The sequence below is a fragment of the Monopterus albus genome, unplaced genomic scaffold (genome assembly GCF_001952655.1).
Source record: "Monopterus albus unplaced genomic scaffold, M_albus_1.0 scaffold9.1, whole genome shotgun sequence".
Classification (NCBI taxonomy): Eukaryota; Metazoa; Chordata; class Actinopteri; order Synbranchiformes; family Synbranchidae; genus Monopterus; species Monopterus albus.
The window spans coordinates 912,759-930,969 of NW_018127889.1; the positions used below are offsets into that span (position 1 = coordinate 912,759).

General features: G+C 40.7%; 3 protein-coding genes across 5 annotated transcripts; 1 reads left to right on the top strand and 2 right to left on the bottom strand.

The window, feature by feature from the left end:
• The first annotated feature begins 236 nt into the window (after nt 1–236).
• On the top strand, nt 237–5,680 carry tcp1 (t-complex 1). Its single transcript, XM_020588333.1, has 13 exons — nt 237–281; nt 804–894; nt 1,371–1,456; nt 1,939–2,067; nt 2,458–2,555; nt 2,655–2,765; nt 2,922–3,103; nt 3,451–3,577; nt 3,833–4,008; nt 4,166–4,289; nt 4,505–4,697; nt 4,850–5,013; nt 5,249–5,680. The coding sequence occupies exons 1-13, from the start codon at nt 252–254 to the stop codon at nt 5,460–5,462; spliced, it is 1,725 nt and encodes a 574-aa protein (XP_020443989.1). The 5' UTR covers nt 237–251; the 3' UTR covers nt 5,463–5,680.
• A 727-nt stretch (nt 5,681–6,407) lies between these two features.
• On the bottom strand, nt 6,408–10,614 carry acat2 (acetyl-CoA acetyltransferase 2). 2 transcript variants are annotated; one of them, XM_020588452.1, is made up of 9 exons: nt 10,453–10,614; nt 9,204–9,338; nt 8,873–9,054; nt 8,182–8,299; nt 7,939–8,082; nt 7,736–7,858; nt 7,459–7,613; nt 7,257–7,367; nt 6,408–7,010 (listed from the first exon to the last, which is right to left on the bottom strand). In XM_020588452.1, exons 1-9 carry the CDS (start codon nt 10,499–10,501, stop codon nt 6,840–6,842), a joined length of 1,188 nt encoding a protein of 395 aa, XP_020444108.1. In that variant the 5' UTR covers nt 10,502–10,614; the 3' UTR covers nt 6,408–6,839. The 2 variants fall into 2 exon arrangements, with proteins under 2 accessions (XP_020444108.1, XP_020444117.1); XM_020588461.1 differs by lacking the exon at nt 10,453–10,614 and adding an exon at nt 9,929–10,014.
• Nucleotides 10,615–11,394: 780 nt separating this feature from the next.
• wtap (WT1 associated protein) lies at nt 11,395–17,914 on the bottom strand. 2 transcript variants are annotated; one of them, XM_020588431.1, is made up of 8 exons: nt 17,503–17,633; nt 17,128–17,165; nt 16,949–17,004; nt 16,793–16,851; nt 16,541–16,668; nt 15,234–15,412; nt 12,741–12,895; nt 11,395–12,628 (listed from the first exon to the last, which is right to left on the bottom strand). In XM_020588431.1, exons 2-8 carry the CDS (start codon nt 17,155–17,157, stop codon nt 11,970–11,972), a joined length of 1,266 nt encoding a protein of 421 aa, XP_020444087.1. In that variant the 5' UTR covers nt 17,158–17,165; nt 17,503–17,633; the 3' UTR covers nt 11,395–11,969. The 2 variants fall into 2 exon arrangements, with proteins under 2 accessions (XP_020444087.1, XP_020444079.1); XM_020588423.1 differs by lacking the exon at nt 17,503–17,633 and adding an exon at nt 17,712–17,914 and having other exon boundaries at nt 11,396–12,628.
• Nucleotides 17,915–18,211: the final 297 nt, after the last annotated feature.

The following is an 18,211-nucleotide window of genomic DNA, read 5'->3' on the forward strand; positions in this document are numbered from 1 at the left end:
ACGGAATAATAATAATAATAATAATAATAATAATAAAGAAATAATTGGAAAACATAGTATGGATGCTGAATCAGCATCCATGCATTAATAATAATAATAATAAAGAAAGAAAGAAATGATTGGAAAACATAGTATGGATGCTGAATCAGCATCCATACAAATACATCACGCATACAAAGTGTCGGCCAACTAGTTTGTACTTTTAGCACATTAGCCTACGTGAGTGGATGTGTTGCATTCCACCAGATGGCATGGTCTCGGCTAGCTACTACCTCAATCAGGTGTGTATAAAACACAGGTAATCATGCAATTTATTTCATAATATTACCAGAAAAAAATACTGTACGAAAGGAAACGATAAAAACATTAACGCTTATAAAGTGAAAAAGGAAAATCAAAATTTTGTAGTCTTATAAATACTTGCGCATTAACAATTGCTCTGTCTGCTGTATATCTTGAATTTCACCATCATAAAATCAGTGCGTTGAACATAAAATTGACAGCAGGGGTTTACAGAGGGTTCATATATCCTCAAAAACAGAAGGAGGGCCATCGCATTGGTTTAGTGGCATGCTGGGAAATGTCGTTTATAGGAGATAAAAGGACTAAACTTTTTTCTCATTTGATAAGATACGTTAATGAGAAGCGTATTTAATTATTTTTTTTTACATTGAAATCTGTTGCATAATTAAATGCGTTCATATCTCGTAGTCCAAGTTTTTGATGATAACGTTTCTTCTCGAAGCTTCTGGTTAATGCCGGTTTACCCACAGTGCACTGCGCGGCTTTCTTTCTTCTCCTAGGTTGTACGGTCGTCCAAAATGTCGCTATTAGAGGGTCCGTTAAATGTGCTCGGCCAGAGAACAACTGGTGAATCTGTTCGCACTCAAAATGGTGAGTTGTGGTGCTGTTTCATGTGATGTGTCGGGTACATCTAATGGTTTCTTTGTGTGTTTCTGATGCTCGACAAGAAAACGGATTCATTAACTGCATGTAACACACGTGTGGCTAATGCTAACATTAACCTTAAGCCACTTCTCCATCTCCGGTGAAATCCTGCAAAGCAGCCAAATCTGCTGTTTTCTGCATAACGGGCACCAAATGTTAGCAGTTTTCACTGAACTATTGTAATCCAATCTTAGTACCTTTCATTTGCGTCATGATGAATGGACGGTTATGCTAATATGATAGAAAAAAACTGTCATGGTTTGAAGGTGGGGCTATCCGATTCTCTGCCCCACTTAATAAATGACAGAGTAATTTCAGTGCCAGAGATGACTTATTGTTATAAGATTATTCATACATGTTAAAATGCGAACCACTTCTCTTAAATTGTACCGCTAGTAGCAGCTTTCCTTTTTTCTTCACAGTCATGGCCGCTGCATCCATCGCCAACATCGTCAAGAGCTCCCTCGGACCCGTTGGCCTCGACAAAATGCTGGTGGACGACATTGGGGTCAGTATCACATTCAGCAATAACTGCCGCTTTCTATATGACAAGAAATTAAAATCTTAGATGGTCATCAGTGGAATTCAATTAAATATAATTTTATTTGTATATCACAACAAAAGTCATTTCAGGACACAAAGTAAGAGCTAGACCTTACTACTATTATTATAGAGAAAAAAAAACCAACAAATCCCCTTGTGCAAGCAGTTGGCAACTGTGGGGAGGAGTAACTCCATTTAATAGAAGAAACCTCCAACAGACCCCAGCTCTTGGTGGGCAGCCTTCTGCCTTGATGGTTTGGGGTGTAGATATAGGAGAGAGAGAAAAGAAAAGCAACAAACAAACACTGGGCAGGCTGATCCGGCTGGTGAATGTTTATCAGAAATGTACATCTCCAGAGCCAGGGATACCTGCAGAAAGGCACAGAGAGAGAACACACTATGGGAGAAAGAAGACAATTAAGTGATGTGGTGTTGCTGCTTTGACAGGATGTGACCATCACAAATGATGGAGCAACCATCCTGAAGCTGCTAGAAGTGGAGCATCCAGCTGCCAAGGTCCTGTGTGAACTGGCTGACCTGCAGGACAAGGAGGTCGGAGATGGGACCACTTCTGTGGTGAGTAATGGCAACAGCTGCTTCAATACAGTGTCAGAGTTGAGGAATGTAGTGCTATTAATGGTTTATGATCCCACAGGAAAAATAAAGTGTGCTTTGTACATTTTACTTAATATTTCTGACCTTGCACATAATACTCAGAAGGTGAATTGCCATGTCCTGTTCTAGTACCATGCATCTGCTTCATATTACGGATGTGTGGCTATGCTAACAGGAAAGAGAAACTATCCTTCAGTGTCTGAAGGGGTTGTGCAGCCTTATTTCTGACACCCCTAATGAAACGATGGTACAAAGACAAATCTGTATGAAAATCTGTAAGTTTGTGACTGTTAGTGTGGGGAAACTGGTAATATTGTTTCCTGTAAAGTTTGCCATGTGACATCCTTTCAGGTAATTCTTGCTGCAGAGTTTCTAAAAAGTGCAGATGAATTGGTGAAGCAGAAGATTCACCCCACATCTGTCATCAGTGGATATCGTCTGGCATGCAAGTAAGATGCTAACATCGAGAACCTCTCTTAATAGTCTCTGTGTAACACTGGATTAGGTTTTCTGACATCCAGACTTTTTTTTTTCTCCTCATCTTCAAGGGAGGCAGTGCGATACATTAATGAGAATCTCACTATTGCGACAGATGATCTGGGCAGAGAGTGCTTAATCAATGCAGCTAAGACCTCCATGTCCTCCAAAATAATTGGAGGGTATCCTTTTTGCTCAATAAAAATACTTTTTGATTCACCCCACAGAGTCACTGGATTTTATATTTGTTCAGTTTGATAATGGCTATCTGCAAGCTTGCAGGAAATGTACATAATTTGTTACTGGCAGTTTAATGGCCCTTGACTCTGGCTCTTCAGTGATGCAGACTTTTTTGCTAACATAGTGGTAGATGCTGCCATGGCTGTGAAGTTTGTGGATGGCAAGGGGGTGGCCAAATATCCCATCAATTCTGTCAACGTGCTGAAAGCCCATGGCCGTAGCCAGAAAGAGAGCTTCTTGGTTAATGGATATGCACTGAACTGCACAGTTGGTTCACAAGGTATGTCAAAGTCTGAAATTGTTACATTTCAGTGATGGATATGAGGATTTAGCCACATTGTGTAATATATTGTAAATTATCACAGTAGTTTATTAAACTCCCATTTAAATTTGCTGCTACGTCTCATGATGGTGTATGCAGTGATACGCGTGGGAGACAGTACAATGGCTGTGAAAGGAATGTATCACAGTACTTTGTGAACTGTGGCAGCACTTTTCTATCCAGACAACAAAATGCTAGCTAAAAGGAAACATGACTTGTAATTTAGATTCTTTAATTTATCCTTATGTTGTCGATTGAATTTGTTACTTTTCCATGTTTAACATGAAGTTTTGTTTTTTCCAAAGGCATGGTTAAGCGTGTCGTTAATGCCAAGATTGCCTGTCTGGACTTCAGCCTGCAGAAGACCAAGATGAAGATGGGAGTCCAGGTCATCATCAATGACCCAGAGAAGCTTGACCAGATCAGACAAAGGTAGATAATGGAATAATCCTTTCTGACTTTGTCCCATAAATCTTTAAGCATCATCCCTTTTAAATTTACTGTGATAATGAATCAAGTTTACCCAGTGCTATGCGTGGGAGAAAACATAAGCAGCTACAAGTCAAGGCAGCAGCATCTCTTCAGGGCTATTGGGCCAGTGTTGTGGGCTGGACAAAGATAATGCCATTCTAATATGTATTGTACGAAACTCTGTGGTTAAACTGAAACAATATTTTGTTGCTTCAGGGAATCTGATATCACCAAAGAAAGGATCCAAAAGATTTTGGCATCTGGGGCTAATGTTATCCTGACCACCGGTGGCATTGATGACATGTGTCTTAAGTACTTTGTGGATGTAGGAGCCATGGCAGTGAGAAGAGTTCTTAAGAAGGACCTCAAACGCATCGCTAAAGCAACAGGAGGTAAGAAGAGAGCATGGTGTAGTGTGTGGTGGTAGGCTTTTAAATGATTTGTCCTCATACTGTCTGCAAGTTTTTAACTGTCTTGATCATGCTCTCATTTTGATACTTGGACCCCTTACTGTCAGTAGTTTCACAGTAGTTGTTTGTCCCTTCTCAGCCACCGTCTGTCCTTCACTGAGCAATCTGGAAGGAGAGGAGACGTTCGAGGCCACTATGCTCGGCCAGGCTGAGGAGGTTGTGCAGGAACGCGTCTGCGATGATGAACTCATCCTGGTCAAGAAGTAAGAACTGCAACTATTCAAGTGTCTTGCTTTTGTAACATTACATGTAAAAGCATGTGGAATTAGCTCGGTCAGTGCAGCAGATTCCAGTGAGTGCACCTTATCTATAGCTCTTAAATGTGAAGTCCTTAATGTTTTGTCTAAATGTCAAGTGTCCACAGAGTGACGGGGGTTAACTGAGCCATTTCTGCATTCTCCCAACTTTGTGTCGTTAGTACCAAAGCACGCACGTCAGCCTCCATCATTTTGCGTGGGGCCAACGACTTCATGTGTGATGAGATGGAGCGTTCACTGCATGATGCACTCTGTGTTGTCAAGAGGGTGCTGGAATCAAAGTCGGTAGTGCCAGGAGGAGGCGCTGTGGAGGCAGCCCTGTCAATCTACCTGGAGAACTATGCTACCAGCATGGTGAGTTATATTTTATGAAGCTGATGCATCTGTTTGGGTATGTGGAATTGGGCATTACTTATTAAAGAGAGAGGATTTGGCACAAGTATAGTTTCAGTTGTAACCCAGTTTCACCAGTGCTTAGAAGTTACTCATCACTTTTGTGCTTTCAGGGTTCCAGAGAGCAGTTGGCTATTGCCGAATTTGCCCGGTCTCTCCTTGTGATCCCCAAAACGCTGGCTGTGAATGCAGCACAAGACTCCACTGATCTGGTAGCAAAGCTTCGTGCATTCCACAATGAGGCTCAAGTTAACCCCGAACGCAAGAATCTCAAGTGGTGAGTGGGGTTTTTTTTTTGGCTTTAAATGTTTATTCACAAATTTCACTTTACATCTACTACAAGTGGTACAGACTTGAGTTGTTTGCAAAGACGCAGGATTTAAGGTTATTAAAGTTAAATTCCTATCTCACTGAGAGCTACATTAACTGCTAAGAGGAGTTTTATCTTGTTCAGTTACACTAGGTAAATGTTTTGTGGAACAGACTATTCGACTACTTTTTGTGTCCTGTAGGATTGGTCTTGACCTGGTGAATGGCAAGCCTAGAGACAACCGTCAGGCCGGTGTGTACGAGCCCACCATGGTTAAGACAAAGAGCCTCAAGTTCGCTACTGAGGCGGCCATCACCATCCTCCGCATCGACGACCTCATCAGACTGTTCCCAGAACAGAAAGAAGGTGGGCAGTCGTACAGGGATGCTGTGGAATCTGGATCTCTGGAGAGTTAAAAGGCTGCAATTGGTTCCGATAGGTTCAACGTCTGTATTTACATATATATGTGTGTGTGTATATATATGAGGAGCTCTCCATGGCTGTTGCTCTAGCATAGGCTGTGCACATTGCCCGTTTACTGTTCACCCGCTCCCTTGGGGCTCTTGTTTCCAGAGGAACTGTAAGTGGTTTTTTTGGGGGGGGAGAGACACTTAATAAAACTCCAGTGGTTGTAAATGACAGTTGATAGATGTGGTTATTGGGTTTCAAAGACCTACTTGACTCTGTGGCTTAAAACTCTTTATTGATATGTCAAACAGCTAGACTGCAGGAAGTTCTATCACATATATAGCTATATACAGGAAGCACTAGGTTAGAGAGAAGGCTAGCATAGTTTAGCACTTAGCTGTGTTTCAAGGCTGATGTTTATTCCACAGTGGAAGATATTGGAATGTTGATCAGTATCAGCAAGTATATCTATTGAATGTTTACCACAATTATCAAATAAGTTGCATCACAAGTTAAACTATGCTACAAAAAAAAGAGTAGCATGTCTGTTCTGGGAACTAATGAAGGCTTAACTCAAAGTTTGTTTTTGGTGAAACTGTCAAATATTAGGTACACCTATATGCAATTCAATACAACATTTCTGCCTTAACATCTGTTTATGAAGCTCAAAGTTTGTTTTTGGTGAAACTGTCAAATGTATACATTCAATTAAATGTTTTATTATTGAGGTCATAGATAAAGATGGTGTTGTACTGGCCCACATATTTAGAGGTGTCTATTATTTTTGTCCTCCCCAGCTACATGCCTGAGGATCAGAGTATTAGGAACACCACTGAATATAATGTAGTCCAGTACACCACCACCTTTTAACTATGACCTCAATAATAAACAAGTGAATTTATACATTTGACAACTTCACCAAAAACAAACATTTTGACCTTCATAAACACAGATGTTAAGGTACAAATGTTGCATTGAATTGCATCCAATTGTACAGGTGTACCCACTACAGTGGCCAGTGAGTGTACATTTTAAGTTCCATAATTAGCTGAAAGCAGCTAATTTTAGAAGAAAACATCCATTCGTAAGGTCTTTTCACACCAAGAGTGATGCGAATAGACTGACTATTCAATTAAAATCCTCTAAGTCGAAGCTACGCAGCTGGAACCTGAGAAAAGCTGAAATTAAGCGAAGTTCACAGTAAGAATGGTGTTAATTTAACAATCACAAAATACTGTATATTCACTTCTGCTACAAGTACACTGATCAGAAGAACCCAGGTAAACCCTTTTATACTGTATCCTGTAGTGTAAACAATGAGTATCCCTTATCCATAAATAAAAAAAAGACTTTAGTCTAATGTGTAAAGCAGCATTAGGTATATCTCAAACCCTCTCCACACACATAGCGATGCCCATCCCTCCTCCAATGCAGAGGGACGCTACACCCTTCTGTCCTCTGGTCCTCTGGAGAGCGTGCAGTAGGGTCACCAGCACCCTGCAGCCAGACATACCCAGAGGATGACCCAGAGAAATGGCACCGCCACTCACATTCACCTGAGGAGGAGAAAAGGATAAAGAGATAGGGTATTACCAGTGTTACTATACATAATTAGTTACAGAGAGAACTTTTCACTAGATGATAAATGACAAATGGCTCCTGATATTAATGTACATCTCTCAAAAAGCTTTTTACTGCAGCTCTTAAGGCAACAAATATGATCCCCTCGTAATTTTAGCTTCAACATGGGAAAAAAAGTCATTTGTTTTTTGGCTGTTGGTAAAAAAAAAAAAGATAATTACCTTGTCCAAATTCAGACCAAGCTCTCTGACCACAGCGACAGACTGGGCAGCAAATGCTTCATTAATCTCAAATAAGTCGACCTGGTCCAACTGCCAACCTGCTTTCTCTACCTATCAGATAGTAAAACACAATAAAATAATATTAAAACATAAATGAGCATTTTCTCATGCATGTTACCTTTTATTGCTGCTGACTTCTCACCGCTTTCCTGATGGCTAGTATTGGTCCAGTTCCCATGATAGACGGGTCAAGACCGACTTGAGCCCATGATACAATTCTGGCCATTGGTTTAACACCACGCCTCACAGCCTCTGACTGGCTCATTAAGACAGTTGCTGCTGCTCCATCATTTATACCTTAATTAAAGAGATAAAAGCAGCTTAGATATCCTTGTGTTAAGTATGACTTTAGATAGATCAGATTAAGTCCACTGGCAGACAGCCTTTCTCAGTGTATGCCATGGTTCATAAGCACAAACCCGAGGCATTTCCTGCGGTGACGGTGGCACTGCTATCCTTTATGAAGCAGGGCCTGAGTTTGGACAAGCTCTCCACGTTGCTGCCGTGTCGAGGAAACTCGTCCACCTTCACCTCCACCGGACCTGAAGAGGAAAAAAAAAATGTTACAGTGCATACACACCAAAGAGCAGGTTAGGTAATCAATCCCTGGAATACATCTTACCTTTTCTGGATGGCACCATGACAGGAACAATCTCTTGATCAAAATGCCCTGCTTTCTGCGCAGTCTCTGTTTTGTTCTGGGACTGGACAGCAAACTGGTCCTGCTCCTCACGACTGACACCCCACTGCTTTGCCACATTCTCCGCTGATAAAATACGTAAAGATGTATCAGAACAATACTGCCTGAGATGTCGATGGATGTGCAACACTGGCCACTGTCTGGAAACGTCAATTAGACAGAGACCTGTAATGCCCATGTGGTAGCTGTGGAAGGCATCTGTCAGGCCGTCAGCCACCATGGAGTCCTGCAGGGAGGCATCACCCATCTTCACCCCTGCTCTCATGTGCACTATGTGAGGAGTCTGAGTGGACAAAGAAAGACACTTATTGTTATTATGAAGGATGTATAATGTTTTCACCCATAGGCTGATGGAAAATATGGACATAACTATTATGGTACTGGGTTTACACAGTATGTGCTTACATGAGAAATAGGCCATTTACAACCAGGACTGGATATTGTTTGAACGTTTGAGTACCATGGTTAATTACATGCCTGTGCCATGATAACAATACCATAACCATACAATTTCATTATGTTACTGTGAGAAATGTTTTAATACAAAATCACAGTTTTTCAGTTAACAGAAAAACCCAGAGTTCTCAAATGTGTTATAATTACAAACAGATGTTTATGAACTTTTCCTAAATAAGTGTAAAATTAGCTACTTTTTTAAAGGTACCATCTGATCAAATAAAGACTAAACAAAGATATGCATATTTGATCAGACATTCAAGAACTTTTGGTACACAAAAAAAATTAAGCCTCCATACCCTTTCAATAGCTTATTAAAGCAAGGACCCACATAATCTGTTATTCATCTGATCTGCTTCCAATTTCACATCCCTCCGTGATACCCGTTGTCTCAACCTACCCTGCTCATACTCTCCATACCCCCTGCCACCACCACAGTGGATTCTCCAGCCTGGATGGACTGAGCTCCCAGACACACAGCCTTCAACCCTGAGCCGCACACCATCTGGCAGCCCCAGGCTGGAACAGTGTAGGGGATTCCTGCCCGAACACTGGCCCGACGTGCCGGGTTCTGCCCATGACCTGACCAGAAATACAAAGATAGTGCACAGTGATGAGAGATTTGTGAAGGTTAAGTGAGTTTTAAATATTGCTAGAAAGAAGTCAGATCAGGCTGATATTGCCCAACGACATGTGGGACTTCTGCCACAGACAAGTACACGATTATCTACCCGCTGTTAGAACATGGCCCATGATAACCTCAGAGACCTCGTCTGGCTTCACTCCTGCACGCTTCAGAACATCCTCGATCACCACTGAGCACAGCTCATGCAGAGGCACCATGGACAGAACGCCGTTCAAAGATCCTGTGTAAAAACAGCAAAGGATATCAAGCCCATCACAACTTTGCCCGTAAACTGCTCAGTTTTGTTCTACCAACAGTCTAAAAGAGAAACACATTTAATTTACTGTCATATGTGATGAGAACAAGCAGCAAATACTTACATGAAAAAGAACCAGCAAATATTTGGCATTTGTGCATAAAAATGACTGAAATAACCAATTTATTATAAAAAACATTCCTGATTAATTTTCTTTCATTCAAAGAATCAGTAAATCAGCTCTAAGAAACTTAAAATAATATAAAACACACACACAAATCTAATCTTCACTTTTGAAAAGCTGGAACCAGATAGCATTTGCTATTAGACAGATTAAACAATTGCTGACTGTCAAAATTGTTGCATTATATTTTTATGTTCATTGATTAACCACCATTGACTGACATTGATTAACCATTGATTGACTAATTATTTCAGTGCTAAAATTTGTTTTCTTTGAGGACCATCCAACATTTGTCACAATTTTTTGCTTTACATGACTGTAAATGACAAAGTCCTAAATTTCAATTAGTGGTTACAATTGGCAAACTAAAAAAAAGGTAATACACACATACTATAATTGAACGTTGACAATATAAAGTGATAATAAATTCCCATTTTTCAGTATCATTTAGGGATGTCAGCGAGAAAACCGTGTATGGATGTATGAGAACTGTGTCAGTCAAATTAAACATATCACTTCCTGGAGAGAAAACACACACAGGTTGCATCTGCGTCAGACACACCGAACTTGCTGAAGGCAGCCAATGGCAGGAGACTCCTGCTCCGTGGCGCTATGACCAGCCAGCCAATCACCAGCCATAAAATACTCTTGACACAGAAGCGAACCAATCAGAGCTTTGCAGCACTCGATGTATTTAGGCTAATTGAAAACTGAACATTAACCATTTTGCCAAATTAAAAACGACATATTCACCAGTACAGACTACACGCATTTTAATAAAAGCGTATCAGCTACAGAGAGTAATGTTTTCTCGAACAGCTACTTCATTCAACAACGACTTATAGTGTAGCAACAGCGAAGTGTAGAGCTGCCAACTGTTTTTCATGAATGTGCAGGGTATTTATTTGACTTTACCAATTGGTGTCCGTGCAGCAGAGACGATGACAACAGGCTCGGTGTTCATGTCGACTGACAGCTAATTGCTAATGGAGTCGTAGCTTCGGTTGTGTCCACACACTACCGTGCCTTGTTGATACTAACTGCTCTGCTGTACTCTGCACTGAATGAGGCATGTCTAACCGTAATAGGTGGGAAAATGTACCACAGTGCCACCGTGTGTTAAGGAGGAGAAGTGTTCATTTATAAAATGCCACTTTGCATTGAGCTGATTTCAAGCTCTGTGCACATTCTAAACAAGATTCCAACTTAACATGCCATGTAACTGTACAATGATGTTTCTTTTATAGTATCTTCTATATAATGTTTGTTTATATTATAACTTTTATGTAAACATAGAGGCAAGTGACAAATTAAAAGAAAAGCTTAAATAGATATAGTCTCTTCAAGGATGACAGCACCCCAATCCATAGGGCAATGAGGGGGTCACTAAAAGGTTTGATGTTTATGAAAGTGATGTGAAACATGTAATGTGGCCTTTGCAGTCATCAGATCTCAACCCAGTTGAACACTTATGGGAGATTTTGGACCAACATGTTAGACACATACCCCCACCACCATCATCAAAACACCAAATGAAGGAATATCGTTTGGAGGAATGGTGATCATCCTTCCAGTAGAGTTCAGAGACTTGTAGAGTCAATGCCAAGATGCACTAAAGCTGTTCTAGTGGCACAACACCTTACTAATAAACCTTTATATTGTTCAGCATTCATTGTGGACAGCAAAGTAAGAATTTCATTGTGCAGGAAAACATTTTCCTTACTGTACAAACACTTTGACTTAATATCCTTTATTGGTTTTTCATTTATCACCCTCCTATATTTACCACTCAGCTAAGTCAACAGGTTGTATGTTCTTTTCATATTAATGTACTGATGGCTAGTAATAACAGGTTTTACTTTGTAGTATTAAAAGTCTTTATTGGTATTTGGTCAGTACATGAAATGGACTCAAGTCAGAGTAATATGAACATCACATATAAACTACTCACAATTTAACAGAACCTTTTGAACAGAATTTTGTGAATGAAAAGTTTAAAGTCTTAAAAAAAACAAAACAGGCCAACATCAAAAAATGACCTTGAATATATTGTGAAGCTACTATAATTCAGTGATTTTTATTTACTTTTGATGAGTTACACCAGATGCCTGATTTCAAGGTGTCAAGAGTTCAAACAAGAACATCACAGATGTGCTCAATTACACAAGAGAATGAAACATACTAGTTTTAAATCATACATCCACACAATTCAAATTTAACGTTAACCCATTCCTGTTATATCCCTGTTTAGGGATATAACAGGAATGTGTTATTTCACAAATGTGAAAAGAGGCATCATCACCATAGGCAACGGGAAAAGGATGAAAACAAAATGCCTTGGACAGCAGTGCTGTATTACAGACTACGCATTTGTTGTCTTGACTATTGTATTAATAATAAAATTAAAAAAAGACAGTACATATCAAAGCACATTACAAAACTGCACCATCACTCGTGCTGGAGTCCAGGCCATTCTGAGTGTGCCGTGACCCTGCAGTCCTGGTGCCCTTGGTCACCAGGGCAGTCTTGTCCTCATGGGGGTCGGCGGTGGAGTCCGTGTCATTCGAATGCTGAGTCAATGATGTCTCACTGCCTGTTGGAGAGTCCACGCTCTCATACCCAGTACTCAGCTGGCTCCCGAATCCCACAGGTCCTCCAACTCTTCCAACAGCAGTCTGACTCCCCGACGCTTCTTCTGAGTGATTGGACAGTTTGGTCTCAGCTTCACCAGGACTGGAGACCATGGGGGACATGGGAAAGTCTTCCTCAGTGCTGCTGACCTCCCGGTACAGGCTGGGTGTGGTGGTTTCACTCCTCTGGGATGAGTTCCCATTGCTTGGTCCATTGGAGACCTTCCCGTAGTCTTTGCCCATTGGTTCAGAGGGTGCACTGGCCTGTTCAGGCTGGGTGGATGGCTCAGCTGATGAATTGGAAGCAGTGGGTGAAGTCCTGCTGGGTCCTGCTCCACCCAAAGCCCCCTGAGTCTGAGACAGCTGCTGGCGAGTCTCTTTTAACTGCTGCTGCAGGACAAGGATAGTGCTCTGCATCCCCTCTACCTCCTCATCTAGCTGGATGATAAAGTCATTCAACTCTGTGGGTGGTGGGGGTCAGTGAAAAATCAAATCATAAAGACATGTTAAAAGTTGTACATAAGAAGCAATCACATGGTGATGCAAGTTTTGAGATGCTGCTCATGTTCTCACCATCCTGACTGCTCTTGAGCTCCTCACTGTACTTCTTCTGCAGAGCCAACTCCGCCTCCAGCTGGGCAATGCGACCCTGTGACAGCTGCCTGCCCAGCTCCTGGTTTTCCTGAATCAGCATTCGACATTTGGCCATCAGTTTCTTCCCCGTTTGGCTGTAAGGGAAACAAGTCTCACATCACACAGTGAACCAGGAGACAAAAGCAACAAGCAAAAAGATGCCAGAGATCTGTTCCAATGGTCTGACCCATCAATGTCAATTTGCTTAGGACCAAAAGAAGATCTCCAACCCACCCATCCCTAAATGACTCTAGTCACAACAGGATCTTCGTTGTCCATTAGACTCCAGCACAATATAGTTATCAGCAACCCACAGTCACAAGTCTCTTCATTCAAATAAATGTCAAAGGTTTCTTGCAATTGATCCCAAGTACAAAATGACTAACTAAAATGAAAAGTTAACTTAGATCATTAGAATCATAAGACCCTTATAGCAGCTAAACCCAAAACAAGCAACCTACATCATTATTCTATGAAACTAAGGCACCCACTGTTATACTGTAACTTCTTCACCATGTTGCATATTGAAGAAAACTGAACACTAAACATAACAGTAGCAACTCTGTTACTACTGATTTCTCAAATTCAAACACACTTGCAACATCGCTGAGTGTGGAAAAACAAGCAGAGCAACAAAATGTAACAGTAATATTAGAATGACAAACTACAAGAAAACCTAAAATTTAAATAGCAATCTTTACCTGCGAGCAAAAAGGAAATGTGCACTGCATAATCAGGCACTAGTTTTGTGTATTCATCACCATAAATACACAGGAGCAGGTGTTTCAACAGTAAAATCAAACTGCTAAAAGTTTTGCTTTCTCAGCTTTACAACAGGTCAAGAAATACTTCAACACCAGCACACCTGTTCATTTTACATTAGGAATTATTGTGACTGCACACAAATGAGATTTATGCAAATTATTTTAAACCATAAATAACTGCTATCTAAATATGCCTGTGGAAGGACACTTAAATACTAACAATAATGGCATATTATTCAGCAGCTGTACCATGTCAAAGCAGAGGTCATTAAACTGGAGATGGTTATTTCCACGTAGCGTATTAGACAAATAAAAAAAATCAATGTATGTTACTCTAAAAGAATTGCAAGTATGCACTAAATATTTTATTCTCATTTAGCAATAAACTACTAATTTGTCCAAGATGCTGAGAGGAAATGTGCTTTTCTCACTCAACAGGCTGTGTATACACTGCCAGCAAAAATCCCACTGTCTCAGGTGTGAAAGTAAAAATTAGTTGTTTTTTTAAATACAGGTAAAGATCATAACAAATTCCACAGTGGATTCTTATTGTGAAATTAGTGGCCACACAGGCCATAAAGAAAAGTCTGCTATAAGGGGCTGAGGGAGAGATTGTGAGGTCAACCACAAAAATACACATAAATACAATAAATACATTCTCATCAGTTCATAACATCACTTGTTAAAGACATTTGCATTCACAACTTGAAAACAGGACTCGTGGCACCTACAGCAGTGTGTTTCAACATATCAGAAGAATTAAGCAATGCTTAATCCGTCATTTAAAGTGCAAATATGTCAGTGTAAACAATCAGAGCTTCTTGTTTCACACACTGCAGTAAGTGTTTGTCAGATCAAATGAAATGCCAATAAAAAAGAAACATGTAACAACGTAAAACATGTAAATACACTCTACCGTGAGTAGGCCCATGTTCAGAGACATGGGCAATTGGAGTCTCGTGCCTGAACCATAGCCCCTTGTGGACCGAGAATCCGGCTCTGCTCACAGTCTTATCATTTCTAGTGGCTCCTCCCCACAAAGTCTTAATTTTAAATCCTAGAACTTTCCTCATGTTACTGCAATGTATCTAGACTGTCCAAAAAGCCTTTATGTTTCTCAGGCAGACTAGCAGGTATGTGTGTGGTGTAATCCACAGTTAAATGTCTTTATAAACCAAGTGTGGGAATTGTCTTTAAAATGCTCAATTGCTGTTAGGCTAGGGATGCTCCCTGCCTAACTCAATCTCCTCCATAACCCCCTATATAATATATGAGCTGTCTGGTTTGAGCTGAGGGGGCGGGGAGGGCATATCCATGTCAGGAAGTGAGCGATCACCTCTTCAGGATCAGTCCGGACTCCTTCAGGCCCTTGGGCGGTGAGGGAATACGAGGGGAGAGAGCTGAAACACAAGTGTCACCTGACCATACTGTCTTTTCACTTTAGGTTATGCGCTATGTAGCAGGCACAGTGCAAAAGTACAAAAACAGTTTTGTTTTGCAGTGACTGGCTTTCTGTAAAGTCTGAGTCTCGAGGTGAGTACAGCATTTGTCAGCCTTCCCCCCCACCATTGTTCCTGCATGCCTGCAGTGAGAGTGAGGGTGGGGGCGTGAGGAAGTCTTGACTTTTATTTTTTTTGAAGGGGGGGGAAGTTATTTTGATTGTCTTTACCTATCAGGTGTAAATTTCCAGGCACTCAGTTCATTTTGGGCCTGCTCCAGTTTGTCTTTAGTCTGTTCCAGTTCAGCCTTCATTTTGAGGAAAAACAAGTTGATGGCTGGGTCCACCATGGATGACCGCAGTTGGGCTGCACTCGGCTGCTGGACTTGCTTGAGGTACTGGATCTGAGTCTGCAGACAAAACAAACAGATGTTAGTGGTCGGTAAAGAGCAGTGGAGTGCATCTCTACCAGTGAAGAAGTGCTGATGCAGTAGGTAAAGAAAATCCTTGCATTGGACTCTAGTCACTGATAGCCGTATTATCATTTTTCACCATAATCTGAAGAGGGTACATCATCTTGCTCTAATACAGAGCTGGATTTTCCCACATCTGATTATTAAAGATGAGGACTTAAGCAATATCTTTATTGTATTTTCAAAGGATATAAATCAGCTATAACTGCACCTTTATTTAAATTATGAACATTTCAAGATAAAATACTTGGTTGGATAATTAGTTAAATAAAAAAAATATATTACATCAAAGCCATAAATCAATTAATTCTACAATAAAAGTTAATGTCAGATATGGGTTGTTTTCCTGGACACATCCAGCAAAAAACTTTTCCAACCCAGACCTGGCAGGGGATGTTGCTTTCATCTTAGCCACCCTAAAAGAATGGCATCTGCTGCCATAAAGCCACTGACTGATCTACTATAGCCGTCAGTCTGTCAGGAGCAAAGAATAACCTCCTCAACACAATCTACCTTTAGCCTGCATTAAGAAAAGTGCATGCACTTCCCCAAAAACTTATTTGTATCACGTGTTTAGGCCAAGAAGCAACACCAGCACTTTAGCCTGCATACCACGATGATAAGTGAATATAGGGGGAATATAATGTAAGGCTGATATGATGTCAATCATTAGACTGGTCAACAGGAAGAAAATTTGAGAATTCCAATTCTGACACATGACTGCTAGTTCAAGTAAAGGTACAATATATATATGATGAGCTGTTACTTGACTCCTGCAGTTTTATATTGTTATATACTGGATACTTAGTTGTTTTTTGTTGTTGATCATTCTAAGACAAGACTGAGTACACAGCATTATTCATTTGTGATTACTGATTCACAAGAATAAAGGTCATCCAGTCTTACTCCAGGAGATACTGGGTGCTTCAACCAGCATCTCATCTCTGAAGAATTCAGCATGAACTTAGGGACTATATCAAGTGTTTGCCCTATGAAACAAATACAACCACAGCTCCCCATAATCATAATCTGTAATGTTCAGAAAGAGGAAGAATGGATACATACTGTGCATTCTTGCATTTCCTGCTCCTTAGTGGCAAGTCGCATGACCAAGATGTTCTCCCTGCGTGCAGACTCCTGCTGCTGCTGCTTGAGCTTCTCCTCCGACTCTTTCAGCCCTGTCACATCGTTGGCTAAGGCAGTGAAGAGAGGCAGAAAAGCAAATGCATTAGAAGGCATATTCCTTTCACAAGCAGCCAAATATAGTTACAGTGTGTATTGCTGTCAAGAAAATTACATCTATGCAGATGTACTTACAACATAGCTCTGCATACTTTGCCTCCAGGACCTGGACATAGGCTTCGTGCTGTTTCCACCTGAAAGGAGGAGAAAAGTGTAAACATGAACTGCTAAAGACAAATACGTTTACCCTAAACATTATTATTAATCTCCAATTGCAGAACTGTTATATACCTTGTACACAACTCCTCCCTGGTCAGGGTTTTCATGTCAGAGTCACTTAGGCGAACCTATAACAGAAGAAAGGCAAGGACTGGTCAGACAGACTAATCAATCAACTAATGTCACATTTAGTCACAAAGAGGTTCACAACACATGATTAATAAAGTGGAGAAACTTGAAAAGACACTCACCTTCTTGGGTAAGGGCTCCTCGTTGGTCATTGTGAACTCTAGAAATAAATAAGAATATAATTGTTAATCACAACTTGGTGTCGTGTTATAGCGGCTGCATCATCTTTTAGCTCCAACGCGTTGGCTGTCTGTGCACACGCAGTAAAATGTGACGTGTGACATCTTTGCTAAAATGCTACAAATGCTGTGGTTTCCGACTAACATGTGACGACCCAATTAGTTAGCTATCTGGCCAACCAAATACATGTTAACATTATCAGCTAATAGGAGGTGTCGAGCCTATAGTTAGCTGGTATTGCAGATAGCAACGACTTATACCAAGGAGTGGAAAATAAGCTAACAGAGGTTAATTTTCGGCTGCAAATTGCCATTTACCATTTGCTCTAAATATACAGAGTCTGTGAAACTAGCTACAATATGTTCTCCGCGTTATGGCTGGCAGGATTCAGCTCTTGGATCTGTTTCGGCTCCTTGTTATCACAAAATGGCGGTGAAGGAAATGACTCCCTCCCTTGCGCTCCTTTTCCTGAAACGAGCAAGCTCTTGGGTGCACATATCAGGCCTCCAGTCAACAAAACACTTACCACGCTTGGTTCTTTCGATGTGCCTGGAACCCCTCGAATTTAATTATGTTTAATAAGATCTAAAAGTATAACTATGTTTAAATTAGCTGTGAATTTAAATGTTGTTGACTCGCTCTAACATTATCAGCATCGTCCTCCTCGCCGACAGCAAGGCAGAATGGCTGTGGCCGAGCTGCGGAGTCCGACCAGAGGGAATGACGAAAATAAGGAGCTCTCACTCCGGACCTTTTTCCAGAATCCGGATTGTATTTAAGAATAGGAAAGTAAATAGAACATTTGAGCAACGTGACCATTTAGTATTTTTTTGCTTATACAATACACTCACAGTTATCATTTTATTTATTTATATAAAGAGTCTAATCAAATAATCGCCTAAATAGCCTAAATAATGTCAGCTCTACAGTAGGCTACTGCTTGATTTCTGGGTGCTTTGATGGAGAAATAATCAAACTACCATGCTGTCACAATAACATTCACTTATTTTTACATAATTTTACAGT